Source organism: Papaver somniferum, chromosome 8, assembly GCF_003573695.1.
Source record: "Papaver somniferum cultivar HN1 chromosome 8, ASM357369v1, whole genome shotgun sequence".
Taxonomy (NCBI): Eukaryota; Viridiplantae; Streptophyta; class Magnoliopsida; order Ranunculales; family Papaveraceae; genus Papaver; species Papaver somniferum.
In genome coordinates this window covers 71,247,324-71,269,578 of record NC_039365.1, presented here as the reverse complement: position 1 = coordinate 71,269,578, position 22,255 = coordinate 71,247,324, and the positions used below count along the sequence as shown (strand labels likewise).

General features: G+C 38.1%; 3 protein-coding genes across 3 annotated transcripts; all 3 read right to left on the bottom strand.

Moving 5' to 3' along the window:
* Positions 1 to 8,000: 8,000 nt before the first annotated feature.
* On the bottom strand, positions 8,001 to 8,786 carry LOC113301891. Its single transcript, XM_026550730.1, has 2 exons — positions 8,423 to 8,786; positions 8,001 to 8,335 (listed from the first exon to the last, which is right to left on the bottom strand). Exons 1-2 carry the CDS (start codon positions 8,654 to 8,656, stop codon positions 8,066 to 8,068), a joined length of 504 nt encoding a protein of 167 aa, XP_026406515.1. The 5' UTR covers positions 8,657 to 8,786; the 3' UTR covers positions 8,001 to 8,065.
* On the bottom strand, positions 8,787 to 10,407 carry LOC113301892 (protein MAINTENANCE OF MERISTEMS-like). Its single transcript, XM_026550731.1, has 2 exons — positions 9,362 to 10,407; positions 8,787 to 9,108 (listed from the first exon to the last, which is right to left on the bottom strand). Exons 1-2 carry the CDS (start codon positions 9,713 to 9,715, stop codon positions 9,073 to 9,075), a joined length of 390 nt encoding a protein of 129 aa, XP_026406516.1. The 5' UTR covers positions 9,716 to 10,407; the 3' UTR covers positions 8,787 to 9,072.
* A 1,813-nt stretch (positions 10,408 to 12,220) lies between these two features.
* On the bottom strand, positions 12,221 to 15,945 carry LOC113301513 (oligopeptide transporter 7-like). Its single transcript, XM_026550284.1, has 6 exons — positions 15,368 to 15,945; positions 15,169 to 15,266; positions 14,081 to 14,650; positions 13,616 to 13,871; positions 13,271 to 13,453; positions 12,221 to 13,028 (listed from the first exon to the last, which is right to left on the bottom strand). The coding sequence occupies exons 1-6, from the start codon at positions 15,827 to 15,829 to the stop codon at positions 12,414 to 12,416; spliced, it is 2,184 nt and encodes a 727-aa protein (XP_026406069.1). The 5' UTR covers positions 15,830 to 15,945; the 3' UTR covers positions 12,221 to 12,413.
* Positions 15,946 to 22,255: the final 6,310 nt, after the last annotated feature.

The following is a 22,255-nucleotide window of genomic DNA, read 5'->3' as shown; positions in this document are numbered from 1 at the left end:
TCTTGTCTGTCACCATCTCATGCTTACCCCGCAAGAATTCCACTGTTACGTGCTAAGCAGGGGACTTAATGTTGATGGTGGTTTTTAGCTTATGGTTAAAATCTTAAAACCTTGCATCTGATGTGACGTCACTCTGCAAGGAAACAGTGCCGTGAGTGCTAACCTCTCCACCGACATATTTATTGAGTCGTTCAATATATCTACATGAAATTTACTCAGACTGGCGAATGTAGCAACCATCCTAGATGTCCTGTAAATTTCGGCGCCTTGCCTATACTTAAGTTCCTTTGAATGCTTTCTATGTTATGTTCTCCGGCTGAACCCTTAATGTTAATATGGCATGACGATTTGTGTTCACTCGCAGCAGAGTAACACGAATCTCCAAATATCAAGGATAAGATCTTTGCATAAGGTATTCAATCAAAAAAGCATGCTGCTCTCTGGCAATGAACTTAAAAGAATTCTGTGTCAACACATAAAATTCAATCAATTGTCATGACTAACTTGCAGAAGTTAGGGTTTCGCGCCTCGCGCAGTATACCAGACCTTGCTTGTCAAAATTAAGCCTAGGCAAACTAGGTAATTAATCCGCCATGGATTAGCAGGTGCAAAACCTCGCCCAGAATCAGAAAAACAGGAAGCCACGGCGGCAAAGGGAGGAGTGGCCATGCTTTAGGCCAGCTGGCGCCACTTGCCATTGGCCACGCCCCATCCAAATCCGGCCCTATTTCCCTCGACCAATCAGGTCGCTTTAAACTCGCCACGCGCACATAAGTTGTGGCTGGACCCATGCTTGCCGACCTCACTTCTCATCGACCAATCAGGTCGCTCTAGAGCCGCAACACTCTCTCCATAAGTGTAGCCGCGCCTTATGTTTGGCCGGCCCCCTTTTCGTGGACAATCAAGTTGCTCTAAAATTTCTACCATACATTAAAGTCCAAACTCACCCTGCCGCGCCACCATACTAACTGACAAGCCAAACGCCCCCTGCCACGACAACATATTGATCGGCATGCCAACATGCCACCCTACCGCGGTAATAGGCCAACATCCCACTCTACCGCGGTAACATGCCAACATGCCACTCTACCGCGGTAACATGCCAACACGCCACTCTGTCGCGGTAACATGCCACTTCGTGGCAACCTGCCATAAATAGCCACCACACGATAATCCCTACTCCTGTGGCCGTTTCTACACTACGGACTTGCCATAGTTCCTTTGGAATATCCATGGCGCCATTCTCACAAAAGTATCGCCATGCCGCGGCCACATGCCACACGCACTAATTAGGGTTTCGACATGCCAAACCCTAATTTGGGAAAATTGATACCAAAGCCAAACAACGTTTCCCAGAGCAATGGGATTGATGTGGCAATAAGGCCAATGTTTCCACGCCACATGGGTCTAACACCACGGCGCCAAACCCTAGCATTGGCCATAGCGCCGAACCCCAGCCTTGGCCATGCCACCAATCCCTAAAGTTGGCCATGAAGCTAAATTTTAGCTTTGGTCGTACTACAACACCACAGGCGTGGCCATGCCACAACGCCACTGGCACACCGCTATATCACGGATACTGGCACACCGCTATGCCACGGCTACTAGCATGCCTCCATGCCACGGCTACTGGCACACTGCTATGCCACGGCTACTAGCATGACGTCATGACATGGCTACGCCACTGGCATACCACTAGCATGTCGCCATGCCAATGGCGCCACTCCGATATACAACAAGATGCGGCCATAATCAATGGCCATCATTCCTCATGAGATGCAATCTCGGACATCCAAGCTCGCCACCAAACTGACAGACCTATGGTGAGTTTCAGGCGGCCAGCTGCCTAAATCTAGTGGCCATGGCTATGCTAGGCACCACTTGCATCAACGTGCCACTGGCATGCACGAGCCATGACATCCATGCCACATTGCCACTGGCATATACCAAACACCACCGCATCATTATCAGGCGCCAACACAAGGTAGCCATAATCAACGGCTACCCTCCTTCATGAGATGCGATCTCAGCCATCGAAGTTCGCCGCCGAACTGACACACATGTGGCAAGTTTTAGGCGACCAGCCAAAACGAGCCTAATAGCATTACATGATATTTTCCTACGGTAAGTCCCTTGACTTTGACTCGCCACACGTAGCGAAGTGCTACATGTTTTCCACGAAAACACTCGAGACATCAAATATGTCACAAACTAGGGGATGCTCATCAGGGTATTGGTCTGGCGGTTTACAGCGTGCGGCGTGCAATGCGCCCGTTACAAGAAAGTGTCATGAAGCGGGACAATTAGTAGTGGTGAAAAGTAACGGTGTAAACGAATTCACTTCCTTCATCATAGAAGAATAACGTCTGACAGTTACACGTTACTCTTTTCTTCCAACGCTCAATCGTTTCCACTTCCTACGAGACCAGGGTACGTTTCAATATGACTTGTATAAATAGGATTCACCTATCTTTACCAAACAACAAGTTTGGGTCGGCAACAACACAGTATCTAGAAATCACCTGTTGGCTTTCCATTCTGCTAGCCATTTCTACTTTCAGATACAAGTCATAGACAACCATACCTTCAGAATCAACTATTCTGGTCTCAACACTCTCTTCTCTTCCCTCCCTAAGACCAACCCTTCTCCTTCACTTTGTGACCGAAGCAAGCATGGAATGGCCATTTCTTGGTTTAGGCCAGGATTGTACAGATTGATCTCTCGAATAATAAGTACTCCTGTGCAGTGCATTGTTTATGGTTTAGATTCGTTTCTCATCCACACACCCAAAATTACAAAATCAGCAGAAACGGTTTTCACCCACAAACAGATGATTTTTGTGATTCAAGATGGATGATCCGGGTGAATCTTCATCTCGTAGAAATAATATAATACACATCAACTTCAACAATGATCCGGATTTAACTAATTTTTTGGATTATAAGAATGATTTTACTCCAACTTTAACTCAACCTCAACCTGAAACTCAAGATGATGGTTTTTATGAGCCAAATCCAGAGGATGAATACATTGATGAAGATCCTTCTTCTAATAATACACAGATGTGCTCTTATAAGACATCTAATATCATTTTCTTTAGCTTCAATTCACCTAAAAATTGAATTTTTACAAACTTATACGAAATTCAGTACTTGGGTTCGGCTGAAATAAGAGCCGAACGTTGCACCAGGGAAGAACGGTTCGGCTGGTTCTATCTTTTTCATTGGATAGCCGAACTAGTTACAATGGAAAGTTCGTCCCAAATTATATCAGCCGAACACTACACTGTAACTTCAATCTCTAGGCAAGTCAATAGTTCGGCTCTAATTGTACGCTATCGAATTAGCTGAACTCATGAAAGCTTAAGGTTCGGCTCATTTTCCAAATTTTCTTATTGGCCGAACCTATATTTACTCTGAGCATTTCCTTAGTTCGGCCCTGGTTTAAATTTTTTTAATTAGCCTAACCTTTAGTTAGAGTTATCTAACCACGCCATATTCTTGTAGATCGTGATTGCTGAACCTCAACCTTTGCACGATCAACCTTCGGCTGTTAATACCATTCATGAAGATAATCGAGATCACTTCCAAAATGACTTGGTAGGTAACAAATTGAGTGATGTCATACTTTATATGTTAAAAAGTATATATCCCAAACGTTTACTAAGTATATATGTGTCCTTGTATTTCTGTAGAGATGGGGAATTAAAGAAGAAGCAAAGGCTTGGGCTTATGAACATGGATTGCTAATAAATTGTGTGCTAGTGACCGGGCAACAAAGACGAAAAAAACGGGTTGAAATGGTTTGTGAGAGAAGCGGCAAAGATGTTGATAAGCATAAAAAGGGTTTCGTGTATGTTGGGAAGACGGGGAAAAAAAACAAGACCAAGACGAAGAAAAGAGAATGCCCTTTCAAGATCGTTTTTAACCGTATATGAGAGAATAAAGATGAATATTATTGGACTATGAATAAAAAGATGGATTGTCGTCATAACCACCCACGTGCACTTGATCTTCATGGACATGGAAGAGTTGCAAGAATCAAAGACCATGAATACGTGAAAATAGGTAAAATGTATAAAGAACGTATGCCGCCGATTAAAATCCTAAGCATGTTGAAGGCGGATGACCCTGATAACAAATCTACTCTACGAAATATCTACAACGCTACAAGTACTTTGAGTAAGAAAGAATTGCAAGGTAGGTTAGTGATGCAACAATTGATGTGGTTGGCGGGGAATAACAACTGCATGGTCCAAAAGGAATTGGATGAGTTCGGCCAAGTCACACATTTATTTCTTGCTCAACCGGATTTCGTTAAATGAGCTCAATGTTTTACGCAAGTGATTATAATGGATTGCTGCACCTACAAGACAAATAAATATGAGATGTCATTATTGAACATAGTGGGCATACCTCAACCAAGGCACCATTCACCGTGGCCTTTTGTTTATTAAGAGACGAGTTGAAAGAAAGTTATGTTTGCGCATTAGAGCAATGTAAGTTAATATTTCGGGAGGATGCTCTTTCTAAGGTGATTGTAACCGACCAAGAATCCGCTTTGATGTATGCCATTGATAAGGAATTTCTGGACGTCCATAATTTTCTTTGTACTTTTCATATAGGGAACAACATTAGGAAAAAATGTCAACCAATAATTCAACCGCTTAAGATGAAAGACTTAGAGGATATTAAGTCACTACCGGATGGAATACGAGAAAAGAAAATGGAGAAATTTATGAAGGATTATGATGAGAATGAAAGATTGTGGGCTTGTTTCGCACGTGAATGGGAAGCTTTGACGTGGTCAATTACGGAAGATGATTATCGGGTTAAACGTGACGAACTTATTGCGCATTGGGGCACCAAAGTATCCAAGTGTCGTTGCCTATTTTCTTACCGAATATTTGGATCCTCACAAAGAAAGGTTCGTGGATTGTTATACAAACCAATACAAATATTTCGACAACCAAGCTACAAGTATGGTAGAGTCCGCTCATCATCGATTGAAGAAGAACCTTTTCGGGAGAGTTGACTCGGCTGTGACGGTGTTTTAGGCAATGGAAGAGTATTTCAAAATGGATATCGTAATATTGTTCATTATTCAAGCATAGAATTTATAAGGACGATCCTTAGATAACGAGATTAACTTACCGGTTATCCCATTTGTGTATTGACAAAATTATGCTTGAAGTAAAGTTGATGAAAGCTTGGAACGCGAATGATCCTCATGAAGTATGTGTTTTTAAAATAAAAGAATCCATGGGACTTCCATGTCGCCACCAAATAGATCGATATGTGGTATTATACCTTTTGAGCATATTGATAGTTATTGGAGGCAATTGAGTTTTGATCCTCTCCCCATGGAGGATCTTTTGGAACCGGAAAAGGGTGAGGGGAAAGGTAGAAAAAGTACCAAATTGACACGAAAAATGGAGAGAGCAAAAAACAAGTTGTTGGCTACCAAAAGAGATCCATCGGGAGTTGAGCATCATGATGCAAAGTAAAAAGCGGAAAATATGGAAATTGATGAAGTTGGGAGAAGTTAACGTTTCAAGGAAATGTGGTCGTCCGAGTAAAGATAACGGCGAAACAAGTAGCTGAGATGATACCACAAGAGACGTTAAACTCAAAGGGAAGATGTTTCCTTCGCAAGAAAAGGGGAAACAAATCAAGACGAAGGAAAAGAAGACTATATATGCGATGGGAAAAATGAAAGGACCTAAAAAGGATAAGGATGGTAAGTACTTGCGCGCTACTAATTTGATATATGGCAATTACATGGAAGAACTACCCGAAATTATTCGTGACTACATTATAACCATGGACGACGTCTAAGGGGATGGAAATTGCGGTTATCATGTCACGGGCGAACAACTAGGACCTTTTAAAGAGGCGAAGAATTCGGAGTGGCAAGGAGACGAAGTCAAGTATATAATGAATAGGTTGTTATAAACATTGCGCCGAAATTAGAACTTCTACAAGGAAATGATGAGAGGGGGTACAAGAGGAGACGAAGGGGTGGTGTCGGATTATATTGCATTCGAACGACGTATACATGGGGATTCCGTCATCACAAGCGACCATTGGATGCAAATGCCGATTTGTGGGTTTTTTACAGCGAAGACTTTTGATTGCTTGGTTCATTGTTTCGGGAGGATTGGTAATAGTTTTACTTATACGCCGCCAACAAAACCTTATCGTGAGGATCTAAAAGATAGAATACTCGTTCTTGCGTTGTTCAAGGATGTCATTTTATCAGCCTCAAGCTTAAGACCGGTTGCCCGTTACCTCCTTTGAATTGTGAAGTCTTTTGGCTGGGATTCCAACATAATTACTCGATGGATTGGTGTACAAACTACGCGACGGAAATGGGCCTTTGGAAAGCTTCGTACATCTCGCTTATGAAAGATCAAGTAATTGTAATGACGGATGAAGAAATAAGTGAAGATGAAGAGGAAGATGTCAATGAATCTGCGGTAAGATTAGGAAGTCCATAAAACATAATATGAAGTCTTTTTGGAATTGTCATAAAGGATCGGTTGTTTTTTTTTTTGTGAGGATGAGTTAAGATTAGGAAGTCCATAAAATATAATATGAAGTCTTTCTGGAACTCTCATAAAGGATCGTTTTTTCTTTTTTTTTGAGGATGAGGTAAGATTATAAATCACATACAATGCATCCTCAAATACACCATATGAATGAAATATTTTGGCTTTTTCTTATTTAAGATGACTACACCAAAAACATCCGAACCTGAAATATTGCAGGAAAACCTTTGGAAATTGTCAGGTTCGGCTTAAAACCAAGAATACATTTAAAGCCGAAGTTTTCTTGCAAGTTGTTAGGTTCGGGTATTACGATAATTTAAATTAAGAGCCGAATCTTCCCTATATTTCTGATACCAAAGTTACAGAGATTTTGCAGGTTCGGCTTACAACAAAGAATTCATTTACAGCCGAACATCACATATATTTTTGGTAATTCCATTAGTTTTCATTCATATTTAGATTAAGTGCCGAAGCTACATATAAAATGCAAACTACACAATACTAAATAGTTAAATAAAACCCGAATATGGTTTACTAGAATCACATACGTTTTTTGAGGAAGTCTTCAAGGATGCGGTATTGAGCGCCGTATTCAAAATCCTTTCCCTTCCATCGTCGCCATTCCGCTCGTGACCGTTCTTCAGTTTCAGCAACGGTTTCACCCTTAAGTCGATATCGCCTTACAATCTGAATTAAAGCAATAAAATCTTCAACTATCAAACAATCGACAAAATAACGCGGCACGATCTCGGTTGTGAGGGTTCCTGGTGTCGGAGCAGAAGCTTTCATGAATTTTTCCCCAATAACTCCGACTCATTTTACCATTCATGCGACGTTCTTAACCCCTTTTTGGATAATCGGCTACATAGTGTGTGCATAGTGATACATCTTCATCTAAAGTAAATTTGGGAGCATGAACTGCCATTTTTCCAGAGATTGAATAAAAAATGGGCATCTAGAGTGGGTATATATAGAAGCTATGTGAGTAACGGCTAGTTTTTCAAAAAAACTAGTCGTTGCTCGAAATTTGTGAATTTGAAAAGTAAGGTTCGGCCTAAAATTAAGAAAAATCGAACGAGACGAACTTCTCTATAGTACGAGTTCGGGTCAAAGATGATTCTTATTTTGGGGCCGAACCTGACACTGTGATCTACAAAACTCCATTAAGGTTAAGTAATAAGTTCGACCAAAGGAAAAAGAGAAGTCGAATGAGACGAACTTATGTATAGTTTAAGTTCGGCTCTATAATGGAATTATGATTTTGGGCCGAACCTGTTGGGAATGTGTAAAAGTATCTTTGTTCGGCCCATTAATAAATTTCACGGGACAGCCGAACCTACTACTATTAATATAGAAAACACAAAGTATGTGGATGATAATATAAGTTATAGTCTTAAAAGCTAAACCAGAAATACAATTCATAGTGATAGCTAAAATTTAAACCGGAAATCCAAGTTATAGTCTTAAAAGTTAAACTAAAATCCAAAACATCAAAGTGCAATAAAAAAACATATTCATGCACCACCACCTCGACTACCACCTCCATGATCACTTCCACGGCCTCCATGTTCATCATTGGTATCGGATGCATTACCACCTCCACTTGGGCCTCCGGGTTCTTGTCGGGTTCTCTTCATCGACTTTTTCTTTGCATTGACGGATTGACCTACGCGAATGACCTCTTGCAATTCGTTGCAGAAACCTTGTTGCTCAGCCACTGATGTCGTCTGTTTGCAACTAACTTTCTTCTTCATTTTACTCATTAACTTAGTTGCCGACGACAGCTGATTTCATTTCAAACCAACAATTAGAGAAAAATATACTTTCCGTTTTATAATACTTTTAAAAGAGTAACTAAAGAAATCACTTACCATTATCGTCATTGCCTCGGATGCACTATGGATTTTGCTGTCAGACGCTTTCTTTGCCGCAGCTTGCGTTGCTTGTGCCTCCGCGATTTCAGCTTCAACAAGATCTTGAATTTCTCTATTAATAATGAAAGGATGGGAAACCTGATTATACCAATCCATATATTCTTCTACAAATTCACAAGGATTTTGACGTAAACTCTCTAATCCCTCCCAACTCAGCATGTTGTTATCCATTTCTTTCCAATGAAGAAGCGATGGATCGGGATCATATTTTGGTTTCCATGAACCGGTGGTGCTCTTTGTGCCTTTACTTCCCTTCGGAAACAACCTGAACTTTTGGTTATCATCATATGGTACTGTTTGGATAAACCCAAATTGGCGGAGTACTCGACGAGGATCGAAAATTACACACCCGCCTGGATAGAACAACGATCTGTAGTACATCCCCAAAGGCATACCTTCGTCTTGAACGAATTCATATTCTTCTTCTTTCCCGTTATATGGTTCAAATTCAACATCGTATCCATCCAAAGAGTCTAACGTTATCTTGAAGAGGTTATCTTTTCAGGCTTATCCCTCTTCTTATAATCTTTGAACTCATATTTTGCCGAAGTTGGAAATGTATCATCCACCACCTCAATTGGTGTGCTTCATTTCAAATTCGAAAAGTGATCATATACCCACACCTACATTAATCGCACAGGAAAATTCTTAATTGACAACATAAACCTCAGCAATACAGACCAGTATTCGACTCAAAAATGAATTATCACTATGGGCCGAACCTGACATTTTCAGAATAATTACTTACAAGTTTTCAGGTTCGGCTCAAAAAGGAACTGGTAATTTAAGCTGAACTTGACATTGTGATCGACCAACTAAAGAGCAAAATACGTGATCAATCAACTTAGAAATGGAATTAAAGTTATTGAGAAGTACCTGAAAGAGATTGAAGTTTCCTCCAATATTTCTAGAGTCTAGCCTAGATGTTGTAGCAATTGAATGGAGAAGGAATGCAACACAAGCGGATCCCCAAGCGTACTCATGAAACTTCGAAAGATCTTTTACGAATTGGAGATATTGAGCACTAACTTTGTTGCCACTATGGTCAGGAAATATAATTCGGCCGAGAGTGTGCAACAAATAAGCAGCAACAGCAGTATGGTTTATTTTGGTCGCATCCATCACCAACCCATCGTTAACTTTCTTCATAGTGTTCTCGAACTTTTCTTTCAGATTCTTCAACTTGAATGACTTCAACATCTTTGGTTTGTTGCCGCAGCCAACATGCATATTTTCCACCTCTTTAGAGGCGCTACAAAACTACTTCAGGGTAGTATTATGATCCCAACCAAGAACTTCTTCAGCCAACTTATATAGCTGGTCCCAATCCAATTCAGAATATTCAGCATCAACACTTTTCCCACGTGCTCTAAGACCTAAAATCCTATCAGCGTCATCAGGTGTTATTGTCATCTCGCTGAATGGAAGATGAAATGTATAAGTTTTGGGACTAAATCTCTCAATAAAGGAAGATGTGGTCACTGAATCACAACCCTTTTGTTCATGTTAAATTGCTTTCCATAAACCAGATCTTTGAACTATAGCTTGAACCTCATCGACTTCATTCTTCAAATCCCAAGCTGCAGAACTTTGGTGTCTCAAATTTCTGACTGCACCCCTATGATCAGGAGTCTTATAGATTCGCTTTGCCCACGAATCCTCGTAACCAATCAAAACCTTTCCTCAATATGGAGGAATACCAAGTGTTGGGGCGTTCCTCTGGGTAGGTATTACGTAATCATCGGGAATATGAAGCTTTGTCTTCCGTAGTTTAGCAACTTTCTGTGGGTTTACTTGTTTTCTTGGTTGTGGTTGTGGTGGTTCTTCTTCTTCATCATCTTCATCTTCATCTTCAACGACTTGTTTTCCAGCTCTTTGTGGTCTTCGCTGCTCATCTTAATCTTCATCTTCATCTCTTTTTGTGTTACCTTGTAATCCACCTCTGCTTATGGTCTCCTTCGTTGCAGTAGTATTTTCCTTGTTAGCTCGACTTCCCTGAACTTCTCCTTCTGGTTGTATCTCTGTCTCTCTATCCTCTGTACCGGAGGTTGTAGTTCCTCTTTTACGTACACCCAAATTTTTGTTGCCTACTCGAGGTTGCGGAGTTCTAACATTAGAAGGGGTTACTTCCATAGACCTCTTCTTCTTGTCCTTTTGAGTTACAACTCTCCCACCACCTTTGGTTTGTTTCCTAACACAAAGAAGAAAGTGCACTTTTCAAGTTAATAATAATGCATATTGAGCATTGGAATGTTCCAAAAAGTGCACTTTTCAAGCAGATGCTAAGACCTGGTAGACGAAAGACTAAAAAACCCAGTGCTTGAACATTTGAACAACTGAACAATACCAAGTTGTGTAGTACAGTCATGTTCAACACTCGGTGGATGCAAGTATATGGAGAAATCGGATTTTCATGTAAATTGGGAACCTATGGATTGCTGGTTCATGCATACAAGAAGGCGCCGCATATTGAGGTAGCATTAGCAGCTACTGCATATGTACAGCAGGATAAAACTATGAATATCGGATTATTGCATTCATCCTTCTCTGTTTGTAACGAATTAGAAGATGATGAAGCTAATGAGTTTCAACATTTTGAATCACATTGACCTCACTGCATGTATATACTACTTCTGAAATGCGAACAATGCTTATATATAAATTCTCTTACTCTACGCATTCTATTATCTCTGGTTCGAAGAAAATTTTAGCATTATACTAAAAACATTCATGCCATTTGGTGTTGCAACAATAAAAGTCCACCCACGGAGACAGAGATTCCTATTGTTCAACCTATCTAGCCAGAGTCACAGAATATATATTCCCATGGAGTCAAGATTAGCACTGTAACGGCAAAAAACTAAACGAAAAACCAACAAAAACATCACAAGCCAATTCAATTAACATTATGGCTACTAAGTTCGGCCTAAAAAAAAGTACTCGAATTAGACGAACTTCAAATAATCTAGGTTCGTCTCAAAATGGAAACCAAATTTTGGGACGAACTGTTCTTCCACAGAACTAGGTTCGTCTATTTTTGTCGCAAATATTTGGGCCGAACCCACATCTGAAAACCCTAATTTCAACTAAGAAATCCTATTCTATCGATCAAACGGAGTAACAACAATTAACATCAAGATGGGTTTGTATAAATACCTTCTAATATACATTAGGGGTTTATTCGAATCTGGATTTTGTGAATCAACGCCCCTCGAATTGATTTGCTCTTCGCTTGCCCTAGAACTTGCTTGACTGTATTGCAGTGCAACATGAACGTCTGTAAGTAGATCTCTAGCACAACATTTCGTTCTACCCATCATTATAGTTTGATTTTAATCGACGATCAAAGATTTTTCATCGGACGATTAGTCGGTTTATGGAGAAGGTTCGACTGCAAAAATGAAGAAGAGGAAAGAATGAAGAAGAAGAAATGTTGAATGTTGAATGATTTAGTTTTTGTTTAGGTTTTTATTTGGTCAAAGGGTATTTAAGTAATCTAACTAATTTTAATTTAAGTTTTTAATTATATTGAAGGTTATTTATGTAATTTAATCTAGTGAAAAGGTAACCTAGTAATTTTGGTATGAATAAACATCCATATCCTAGATGGCATCATCATTTAGTATGCCTCAAAAAAAAAAAAAGTAAGCCTCGAAAAAAAACTCCAATTCAACATAACAGTTGATTGTTCAAAATGAAAAACGGGACATTTTAAGAAGAAAAGAATCTTTTTTATTCTTACAATTTTTGAGGATTTTTACTTTTTTTATTTTATTTATAAAAGGTATTGCGATCAAGTTCAAAACCCTTTTAGACTCAAGATCGGCTCCGAGAGTACTAACGTATATATTGCATCAAAGAAGGATCTAAATAATAAAAATCGTATTCACAACTAAGAAAACAATCAAAGAAGGATTTAGTAAGTAAATCAGAACACTGGACAACCCTTGGTGACGACTCCTTTAGCGGTTGGGCAGGAAGCCAAAGGGCAACCATCCGCATTACTTCCCCACCAATCAATACTAATGTCATTCATACCCAAACAAAAGTGCAAAAGCACAGCCATGAAAGCCAGACCAGCATCAAGAGCTCCAGACAGAACGTAATTATGTTTCCGCCACCAGTTCTGGTGGTATCTAAAAACAACGAATCCAGAAAGAAACCCAACCAGTATCCAACTTGTATAGTTAACAGCAGTTGCTGGAGGCATACTTGCTGTTGCACCGATGAGTATAGGCATATTAACCAGACTAATCCATTTTTGATTACGGAAGGCTCTTTGAGCCAACCAAACTAGTATAGGTGCAATTGCTCCCCCTAAGAAGAACCAGTTTACAGTCGCATAAGCACCAAGATTTCCGAAGATTCTGCGAGGTCCAACTAATCCCCATATAACTGAAGCATCAAAGAATACATGGTCACCAGGACAAGTCCAAGGACTATCAGGGGAAAGCACCTGAGTGTTACACATATCAGGGATGCTATGTATGAGCCACCATGAAGTTCCCAAGTAAGACACTCCAGCTACAATAGCTCCTACAACCTGATTCATAAATCACAAAAAAAAGACATTACATAAGTTTAAAAAAATATAGAAATCTCCCATGCTCATAGTTCTATAAGATGCAATGGTTGTAATAGGTGCAAATGATCAATGTTGAGAAACTGTTGTGAGTCAATTTATTCTAACGGTTTGATTGAGACAAGGGTCCTTGTTTATTGTAAAACTTATGCGGTGGCGATAAAACTTGCGTCCTATTTTTCTTCAACTATAAACTTTATTACCTGTGCCAGGAACATTGTTCTTGGTGGAATCTTCATGTAGTGGCCTAGTTTGAAATCTGCAAGAAAGACTATTGCTTGTCTCATACTTATGTACCCGTACGTCTTGAAGCATATGTTTGCCACGGGATACCCAGGATATATGTACCCAATGATGTACTCTGTTATGATGTTTAATGCTGGTTGCTGTTTGACAACAACACAAAACAAGGTAATTGATCAATTTGTAGTGAAGTTGATAAAACTATTGATCACCGACGAAACATGTGATCATACTCTACAGCTTAAAACTTTATCTTGGCTATGTTTATAATATTATAAATAAAAATATTGAACAAAAATACTTACTTGGTTTGTGGTTGCAAAAAGGATACCAATTGGAAGAGTGAAAAACATGGCAAGTGCGCAAGCAAACAGCACACCCCACCATGGAAGTTGAAGCTGCTCATTGTAGAACTCACAAGCAAATATAGTGACTGCAATAGTAGCTAGAAGTATGCAAACAAACCACCATTCAGGCACTTGCTTGTACTTGCTCATTAATCTTGTGTGTATATCTTTTTTCTTATCTTTAAATGCTGATCTGCTTTGCTCCCATATTTCTCTGCAATTAATTCGAGTGTAAGTTTTGGACACAAGATAGTTATATAAACCATTTCGAACCTTGATGGTTCTAACAGGCAGTGCGGATTAAAATCTGCAGTATATTTTCTAAGATACATATGTTCTTATATATTCTTAAGAAACGAGTGAATATTTTCAGTTATGCTTAACACCCCTGAAATACTATAACTAATATATAACAATAAGTACCTTCCGTGAAACAGGAGAACATGAACGATGACGGCACTAAGTGTCGCGAAACCCACTCCATAAGTCATGGCAAAGAAAGATGTAAGGTAAATACGTCCACTTTTATTATAAGCTGCCATGTCAATCTTGAAATCCTCGTTGACAATGCTAGAGATGTTGTAAACCTTTCCATTAGACTCGAATAGCGTTGACGAAAATATGGAGAAGTTCTTTCCATTGTAAAAATTGAACCAATAGGTAATTGGTGTTACAATATAGGTGATGAAAATGAAACCAACAGCTACATTTGCCGTAGCAAACCATGGGCTCGCCAGTGGGGTATCGAGATAGGACGATACTGTCGTCCAATCAAGCCCAATTGCACCTATTCCAAGACCATGAAGACCGGAACCTAGTTGTTGTGCCAGAACAGATTTGGGGAATATCCAGCAAACCCATGAGAGGGATGTCAACATTGGGAAGAGATAGCCAGGGAGAACATAGTATGCGCAGCTACACACAAATGCGACAAGGAAAAAATGGATTCGTGATAATCCACCCTTGGATTTAGTTTCTTTCGCATGTAAAGCCCTGCCATAATAGTGAAAGGGAATTGGATTAGTATGGTAATGTTGAACAGAAGGAACAGTAACTTCAAGAGGCAACTTACACTACCCAAACAGTCTGACTAGCATGCAGAAAAGTAGTTTTCACTATTGCGAATTCATATTGTTTGAATCTTGGGTTTATCCGAAAAGTTAAACAGCGTTCTTTAATCATCTAATACATTATATAGAACCATTAGTGCTCCGAAGTACTCAATCAATAGTCTTCTGATATCATCTAAATCTATTTGTAAACTTACTAACTAGGAAAAAAGGCAGTGCATATGCCTTATAAGTAACCCTTAGTACTCCGTTACCAGAATTTGCCAACATAACAGAACTCACAAATGGGCATCTAGAAATTTAATTTATAAGATATATGCACTGGAAGACAGCGCAAGTATGCAATTTGCTTTTTGCCTACATTCTGATTATTGCAGAACTAGTTTAGTCCTAAGACAGATTTGGGATGCAAACAAATGCCATAAAATTAACTGCATATACCCGAATAGGGAGACTTGAACAAGATTCTTTGGCCACCACATAGCTGCTGGCTCCACCAAATATCTCCGGAAAATTCCAGCCCAACCAAATCCAAGCACCTAACGATTCAACAACCAAAACAAAATTGAAATTGATCAGTTACGCCCTAAATGAAAAACCTAAAATTAAAAATAGAAAAGGAAAAGGAAAAAAGGATTACCTGGGTAGTGACAACAACGATCAAAGAAACAAAGAAACCGAGATTCTTCTTGTAAAAGAGTTTAACAGCAGTAACAATATGTATAGCATAAACAGAACCAGCACCAGAATTAGCGAATATTGTGATCAAAACATGTTCTTTGACGTTAAAAGGACCAGGGTTTAACGTAAATTCATATCTAGTACCCTTAAAGAATATCCGATCAGTGACATGTTTAGCCATCAAATGACCTAGTGGAACAACAGCAATTTGAGCAGAAACGGATGAGATAGTTAATGGTTCTTTTCTATACCAGAAAAACTGGTTTAAAAATGAAAGAAGAACACAGGAAAGAGTTCCTAAAACCCACATTCTAAACGTTAGGGTTGGTAAGGATGGATCATCTGTTGTTGGTACTGTTAATGCCACTTGTTTTACTGGTGAATTTTCTTCTTCTTGATCACATTTCTCTGTCTCTGCCATGGTTGCTCTCCTCTCCTCTCCTCTCCTCTTTTCTAGTGCTGTTTGGTGTGAGTGGTGAAAAGGTTAGATGTCGATATGTATATTATGCAACCAATTGAGTAGTTTTGGTAATGTTTTCCAATATTTCGAGAATCTTTTTATTTATTACCGGGCCCAAAACCTACAAACAAGAAATTTTAGCTATATGGGTAAAACGCGTATTAGCAGCCTATTCCAATTCCCAACATCTATTGGGTAAAACGCGTTACGTAGAACTTTAGAACTACATATGAAAAAGGCAGGTGGATAAAAACTTAAAGACTGTTACGGATATGTATTAGGGAGAAAGAGAGTTCTCTATCCGAGAGCACAATTAGGAAAATATCTGTTTTGCCGATAAAAATATTGTGATCAGTGAAAAAAGGCTTAACCGAAGTCGAAATTTACGGAAACAAATCAAAAGCTTTCTCGTATCGTTGCACCACCAAAATGGTAGGAAACGAATAAGTCTCGTTCATCTCCAAAAACATTTTTTTGTTACAACAACTTTGCCTATAAAAGTGCAGACGATCTAGGATTTTGAATGTGTAAAGAGGGAAAGCCTACCTATGCCAGGCTTGATTCCAGTTCAGACTCATGGATATCCATGACCTTTGTAATTATTAGCATCACCATTATGACCACCACTATCGCCAAGACATGTGTGAGTGGGAATAAAAGTAGAGGAGATAAAAAGTTTTAGCCCTATGTTTCGACGTTGTTAAAGAACCAAGAATCTAGACTGTTAACAAACATATTCTACAGTGATTAGTACTTTTTTTTAATAGGAAAGGAAAATTTTCATTAATTCAACTCAAATTGGTATACATAGTTTTTCATTTATAAGATCCTTAAGCCAAACAGGCAACTCAGATCCCAAAATGTATCACTACTACTACTTCTACCTTCTTTGGACAGTACATCTGCCACAAAATTTGTATCCCTTGGCACATTGTGCATTCTCAACTTGTAAAATTCTTAAGCAAATCTAGACAATCAAAGATAGTGGAGTTGTTAGTCCATGCAACGGTGTCTATTGTCCCTTTTATTGCTTTAACTACATTAAGAGAGTCTTCTTCTAAGTGCAGATGCTGAATTTTGAAGCTCCTAGCCCATTTTATAGCTTCATAAGCAGCCAACGCTTCAGCTTGCTCCATGCTCCCTCAACTGTGTCTGCATCATTAACCATAATTAGTCATATCCCCATAGATTTATTAACTTTTAGAAAATATGCATCAATATTCACTTTATGAAAACTAGTTCTAGGTAATGTCCATCTAACTTCTACTCTAGGTATAGTCAAATGGACATGCTGAGCAGCCTGTTGGCTTAGATGCTCACTCCATTCATTCAGTTCCTTCTGAATATGGCTCACTAATTTGTTAACCTGCAACTCAATATTATCAAAAACAGTAGAACATCTGGCTTTGCAGATGTTACATAGAATTATACATGCAAAAATGGGTAGCTCATTCATATTAGTAGAACCTACAAACCAGCTTTTAATCCAATCATTCAGAGTTGCATCTCCTATTATACCTGCAAAATTACTCTTTAAAGCAAACCAGACTGCTCTGGTTACAGGACAATTTATAAATAAATGGTCTAAGGTCTCTTGTGCAGATTTGCATAAGGGACAAGAAGCAGTTATACCATGTACATGCTTTGTTAGCCTATCATTAACAGATAAACAATTATGAACACATTTCCACGAAAAATGAAGGATCTTTGCTGGCAGTTTAACTTTCCAAAATTTTAACCAAGGAAAGTTTAACTGGTTATCTATATAGACTGGGTCATTTCCTGCATCATTAGTCACTCTGTAAGCAGATTTAACAGAAAAACATTCATTTTTATTTGGTCTCCACTTCAATCTATCTTTACTTACCTTTGGGATTCTAACCTTGGTGAGTTTATCTACGGTTTCATTATCAAACAAAACATTTAGGATGTCTAAGTTCCAAATCTTTTGGTCCTTAATAATCAGCTGATCAACAGTGACCATATTGCTAGATCTAAACCTATCACTGACTTTGTGACCCAAGTCAGGTATCCATATTATCATCCCATATTGAGACACTCATTCCATCACCTATTTCCCAACAACAATGTTCTCTTATAATTTCAAGACCCATACAAATTCCTTTCTAAATAAAAGAACCCTGTTCATAAACACAAAACAAAGGATTAGTATTATGAAAATATTTGTGTTCTAAAATTTTTATCCAAGGGGCATCAAGATCATGGAGCATTCTCCAAGCAAGCCTAACAAGCAAGGCTAAATTCATATCAACAGTCTTTTTAAGCCCAGGCCTCCTAACACTTTTGGTTTGGTCACATTATCGAATTTTTTAAGATAAAAACCCTTCTTTCTTTACTCTTGTTCTACCAAAATTCATCTGAATACTATCAAGCCTATCTATCAATTTCTTAAGCAAAGGAAATACTTCCAAATGATGAGAGGCTAAGGAACCTAAAACTGATTGTGTCACAATAGTTCTAGTTGGTTGATTTATATGCTTACCCTTCCAAATAGCTAGCCTACCATGAAATTTTTCCTCTAGGTGATTGAAAGTCTCAGTTTTATTTTTCTGTATAAGGAGAGGCACTCCTAAGTACTTATCATTAAGAGCAAGTTTCTTAATATTCAACAATTCAGAAATGTTAACCCTAATAGAGTTATCTAGTTTTGGGTTAAAACAAATACCTGATTTGTCAAAATTAATTGATTGCGCTGAAAAAGTACTAAAATCCTTTATTATACTTTCTATTTGCCTAGCATTAGCATTGTTTGCTTTTGTGAAAATGAGACAGTCATCAGCAAACAACAGATGACTTATTGATGGACTGTCTCTAGTCATTTTAATACCCTGCAATAGACCATTATTTTCAGCTTCAATGAGTAATCTAGAAAAGGATTCCATACAAATAATAAATAGATAAGGTGACAAGGGGTCTCCCTGTCTATGACCCTTGTAGGATGAAAAACCTCACCTGGTGAACCATTCATCAAGTCAGAAGAAGAGACAGTAGAAACACACTCATAAACCATCTTGCACCAATCATCATGAAAACCTAGCTTTTTAAGAATTGCATCAAAAAAATTCCACTCGATTCTGTCAAATGCTTTTGACATATCAATTTTAATTGCCATTAGACCTTTCTTTTTGGCTTTACACTTCCTCATACTATTAACAAGTTCATGAGCAAGGAAAATATTGTCAGTAATTTGTCTACAAGATAAAAAAAAATAGCCTGATAAGGGCCTATAAACTTATCCATAACTTTCTTAAGCCTAGATGCTAAGAGTTTAGAAATTATCTTATAAGACACACTGCTTAAGCTAATAGGTCTAAAATCAGAGGCAAGTTTTGGGCAATTAGATTTTGGAATTAGAGATATGAAACTATGGTTCATCTGTTTTAAAAGGTGTTTGGAGTGGAAAAAGGCCTGCACCATTTTGACAGTATCATCACCAACAACATCCCACATTTGTTGGTAGAAACCTGGTGGATAGCCATTTGGACCTGGAGAAGTCCATGGCTGCATCTGGACCTGGAGAAGTCCATGGCTGCATCTGGAAAACAATCTGCTTAATTTCCTCATGAGAAGGTAATCTAATCAGAAGATCATTGTCTTCCTCAGTAATACAAGGATTAATTTTATCAAGAAGAAAGGAGGGGTTAGGAGGATTTGAGGTACTACTTATATGGGAGAAGTGGTTCCTCAATTCATCAGCAATACAACTCCTATCAGTTAACCAAATACCCATTTTATTTTGAATAGTGTCAATTTGGGTCCCTTTCTTTCTAAAATTAACCTTATCATGGAAATACCTAGTGTTTCTATCATCAAATTTCAGAATATTTTCTTTAGCTCTCTGCATATAGAAATCTTGTTGGACATCATACCAATAGTTTAATTTATCCTCAGTTTCTCTCACCTGAGTCAAATTATGTTGAGTATAACCACTACTATTTAGTGAAGCCAACTGGTCCTGAAAGTAAGATATTTGTGTTTGAATATTTCCAAAAGTATTAATGTTCCATTCTCTAATAACATTCTTAACATTATATAAGGATCTGATAAGCAAATAAGCATGATATCCTCTTTCAGAAGTCTTCCAATTGGCACTAATAATGTCCTTACAATATCTATGGATGAGCCAACATCTATTGAACCTTAATGGTTTCTTAGTAGGGATATCATTTTTAGCACTGACAAACAAAATAGGGCAATGATCACTGCCTACTGGTAATAAGTGATACACAATGCAGTTATGAAAAAGATTAAACCAACTTGGATTGCATAACACTCTATCAAGCCTTTCTAAGATTAAACTAGAACTTTCTCTCTTATTAGACCAGGTAAAAGGATTTCCTATGAACCTAGTACTGGACAAATCCAGAAAATCAAGGAGATCATTAACCTTATTAAGATGATTTTGGGACACAGGGTTTCCACCTAATTTTTCCTCTCTATTCACAATAAAATTCAGGTCACCAATGACCACCCAAGGGCATTTATATCTACCAGAGAGTCTAGTCAGATAATCCCATTACCAAGCAACTCCAACATTATCTAATGCACCATACATGCAAACCAATAAAGTTTTATCACATCTAGCATCAAATTCCACATAACATACAGTAAAGTTCTGATTGTAATCAATAATATCAAAGACCATACCAGAAATATAATATCAGGGTCATTTGATCTTACTAAGTCTCTAAGATGATACCTAGTGTATTTGTTTCCAAACCCCTAAACATTCCAAGACAGTACTTTCATTTTCTCAAGAACAGACTTAACACCACCAATTCTAAGAATACAGAACAAATTATTTATCAATATATGTAGTAAGAACAATTACCTAGACAAAACAAGAAATCAATTTTAATGCAAGAAATTTTGAAAAGTAAAATTTTAGAAAAAGTAACGATTAAAACCTGATTTGCAGTATTTCTTTGTAATTCAGCAGCAGGGGGACGATTTGTTGGTTCAATTTGTTCCCATCCTTCCATCTCAGAGTTTATCATCCTCATGTCTTCATCACCAGTAGTTGTGGATTGGTTCTCCATGGGAATAGCTCTATCAAATTCATGACCTAGGTTTTCCTGGTTTTGTCTCTCTAAAAACAAAGGATTTATGAATTGGGAATTTTGGTCGATGAGGATAAGATTATCTTCAACACCATCCTTTCTGGATCTCTTTGACCTTCTTGGGTCAAGCCCATCTTCTTCATTATCTTCCGTCCCATCAGTAGTATTTGATGTACCCGCATTTCCAAACATTTCCTCAAATTTATACGCATTACCAGCACACAATTGTTGAAACTCATCCTCTGGCATTCTGAAGATCCATAAGTTAAAAGCAATTTCTTCACATTTCTCTTGATCATGATCCAGGACATAACAGTGAGGGAATATATTCTTAGGTTGTTTTTCAAAGTGATATATAACCCACACCTTTTTTCTTGCAGCAGTTAGAATCCAAGTTCCTATTTTCAATTGTTTTCGTATATCCACTTCGATTTTGGCATTCGCCACTCTCCCACTGACTGTATAGTTCTTATTTTCTTCATTTGGTATCACCCTACCAATATCCAGGAATAACTTCTCAATGATTCCTTCATCTATATGCTCCAACTTGAGGCCTCTGAACAGAACTGAAAAGACTTGATGATTAAAGTCATAGTTATTCAATTCAATCCTTAAGTCATAGTGTTGTAGTACCACTAAATCTTTGTTGATGATCCATGGCACTTTTGCTAGCACTTCATCGTGATCTTCCATGTTTTGAAATTGAAATAGGAACAGATTTCTCTCCATGGTATGGATACAAATCTTTTTATAGCTTTTCCAGATGATATTCACCTCCTTTTGAACTGCTTCAAAGCTAACCTCATTTTTTTCAATTATTTTTCCGATCAGTGATTTACTCTATTTATCTGCAGCTTTGTTAACTTCTTCAATGGAAATCAAGCTACCTCTGGAATTCTCTCCCAGTAACGGTGTTTCTTTCATTCTTTTGGTTAAGGCAGCCAGATGGAGTTGATTCATTTGAGACATATTTTCTGCAATAATATTATCGCCGCACTAGTTGTTTATTGAAGAACAATACCAATATAAAGAGATTAATATATCATTAGGGTTTCCCTGTAGGGTATAACACTTTCCAAAATTATTTTTATTTTGTTGCCTCAATCTAATATTATCTCTAGTGATTTTAGGAGAATCGTGTAACTGTCATTTTGGTAACTTTGATTTCAAATTTTTAAATTCCTTAAAGTCCGCCTCTCTGTTGTAGTAATTTCCATTATTACCCCTACTGGTTTTAGAACTCTCATTGCGATTCATGGAAGAAATTTTTTGGATATGGGGATTCTGATGCTGATTTAGGATACAA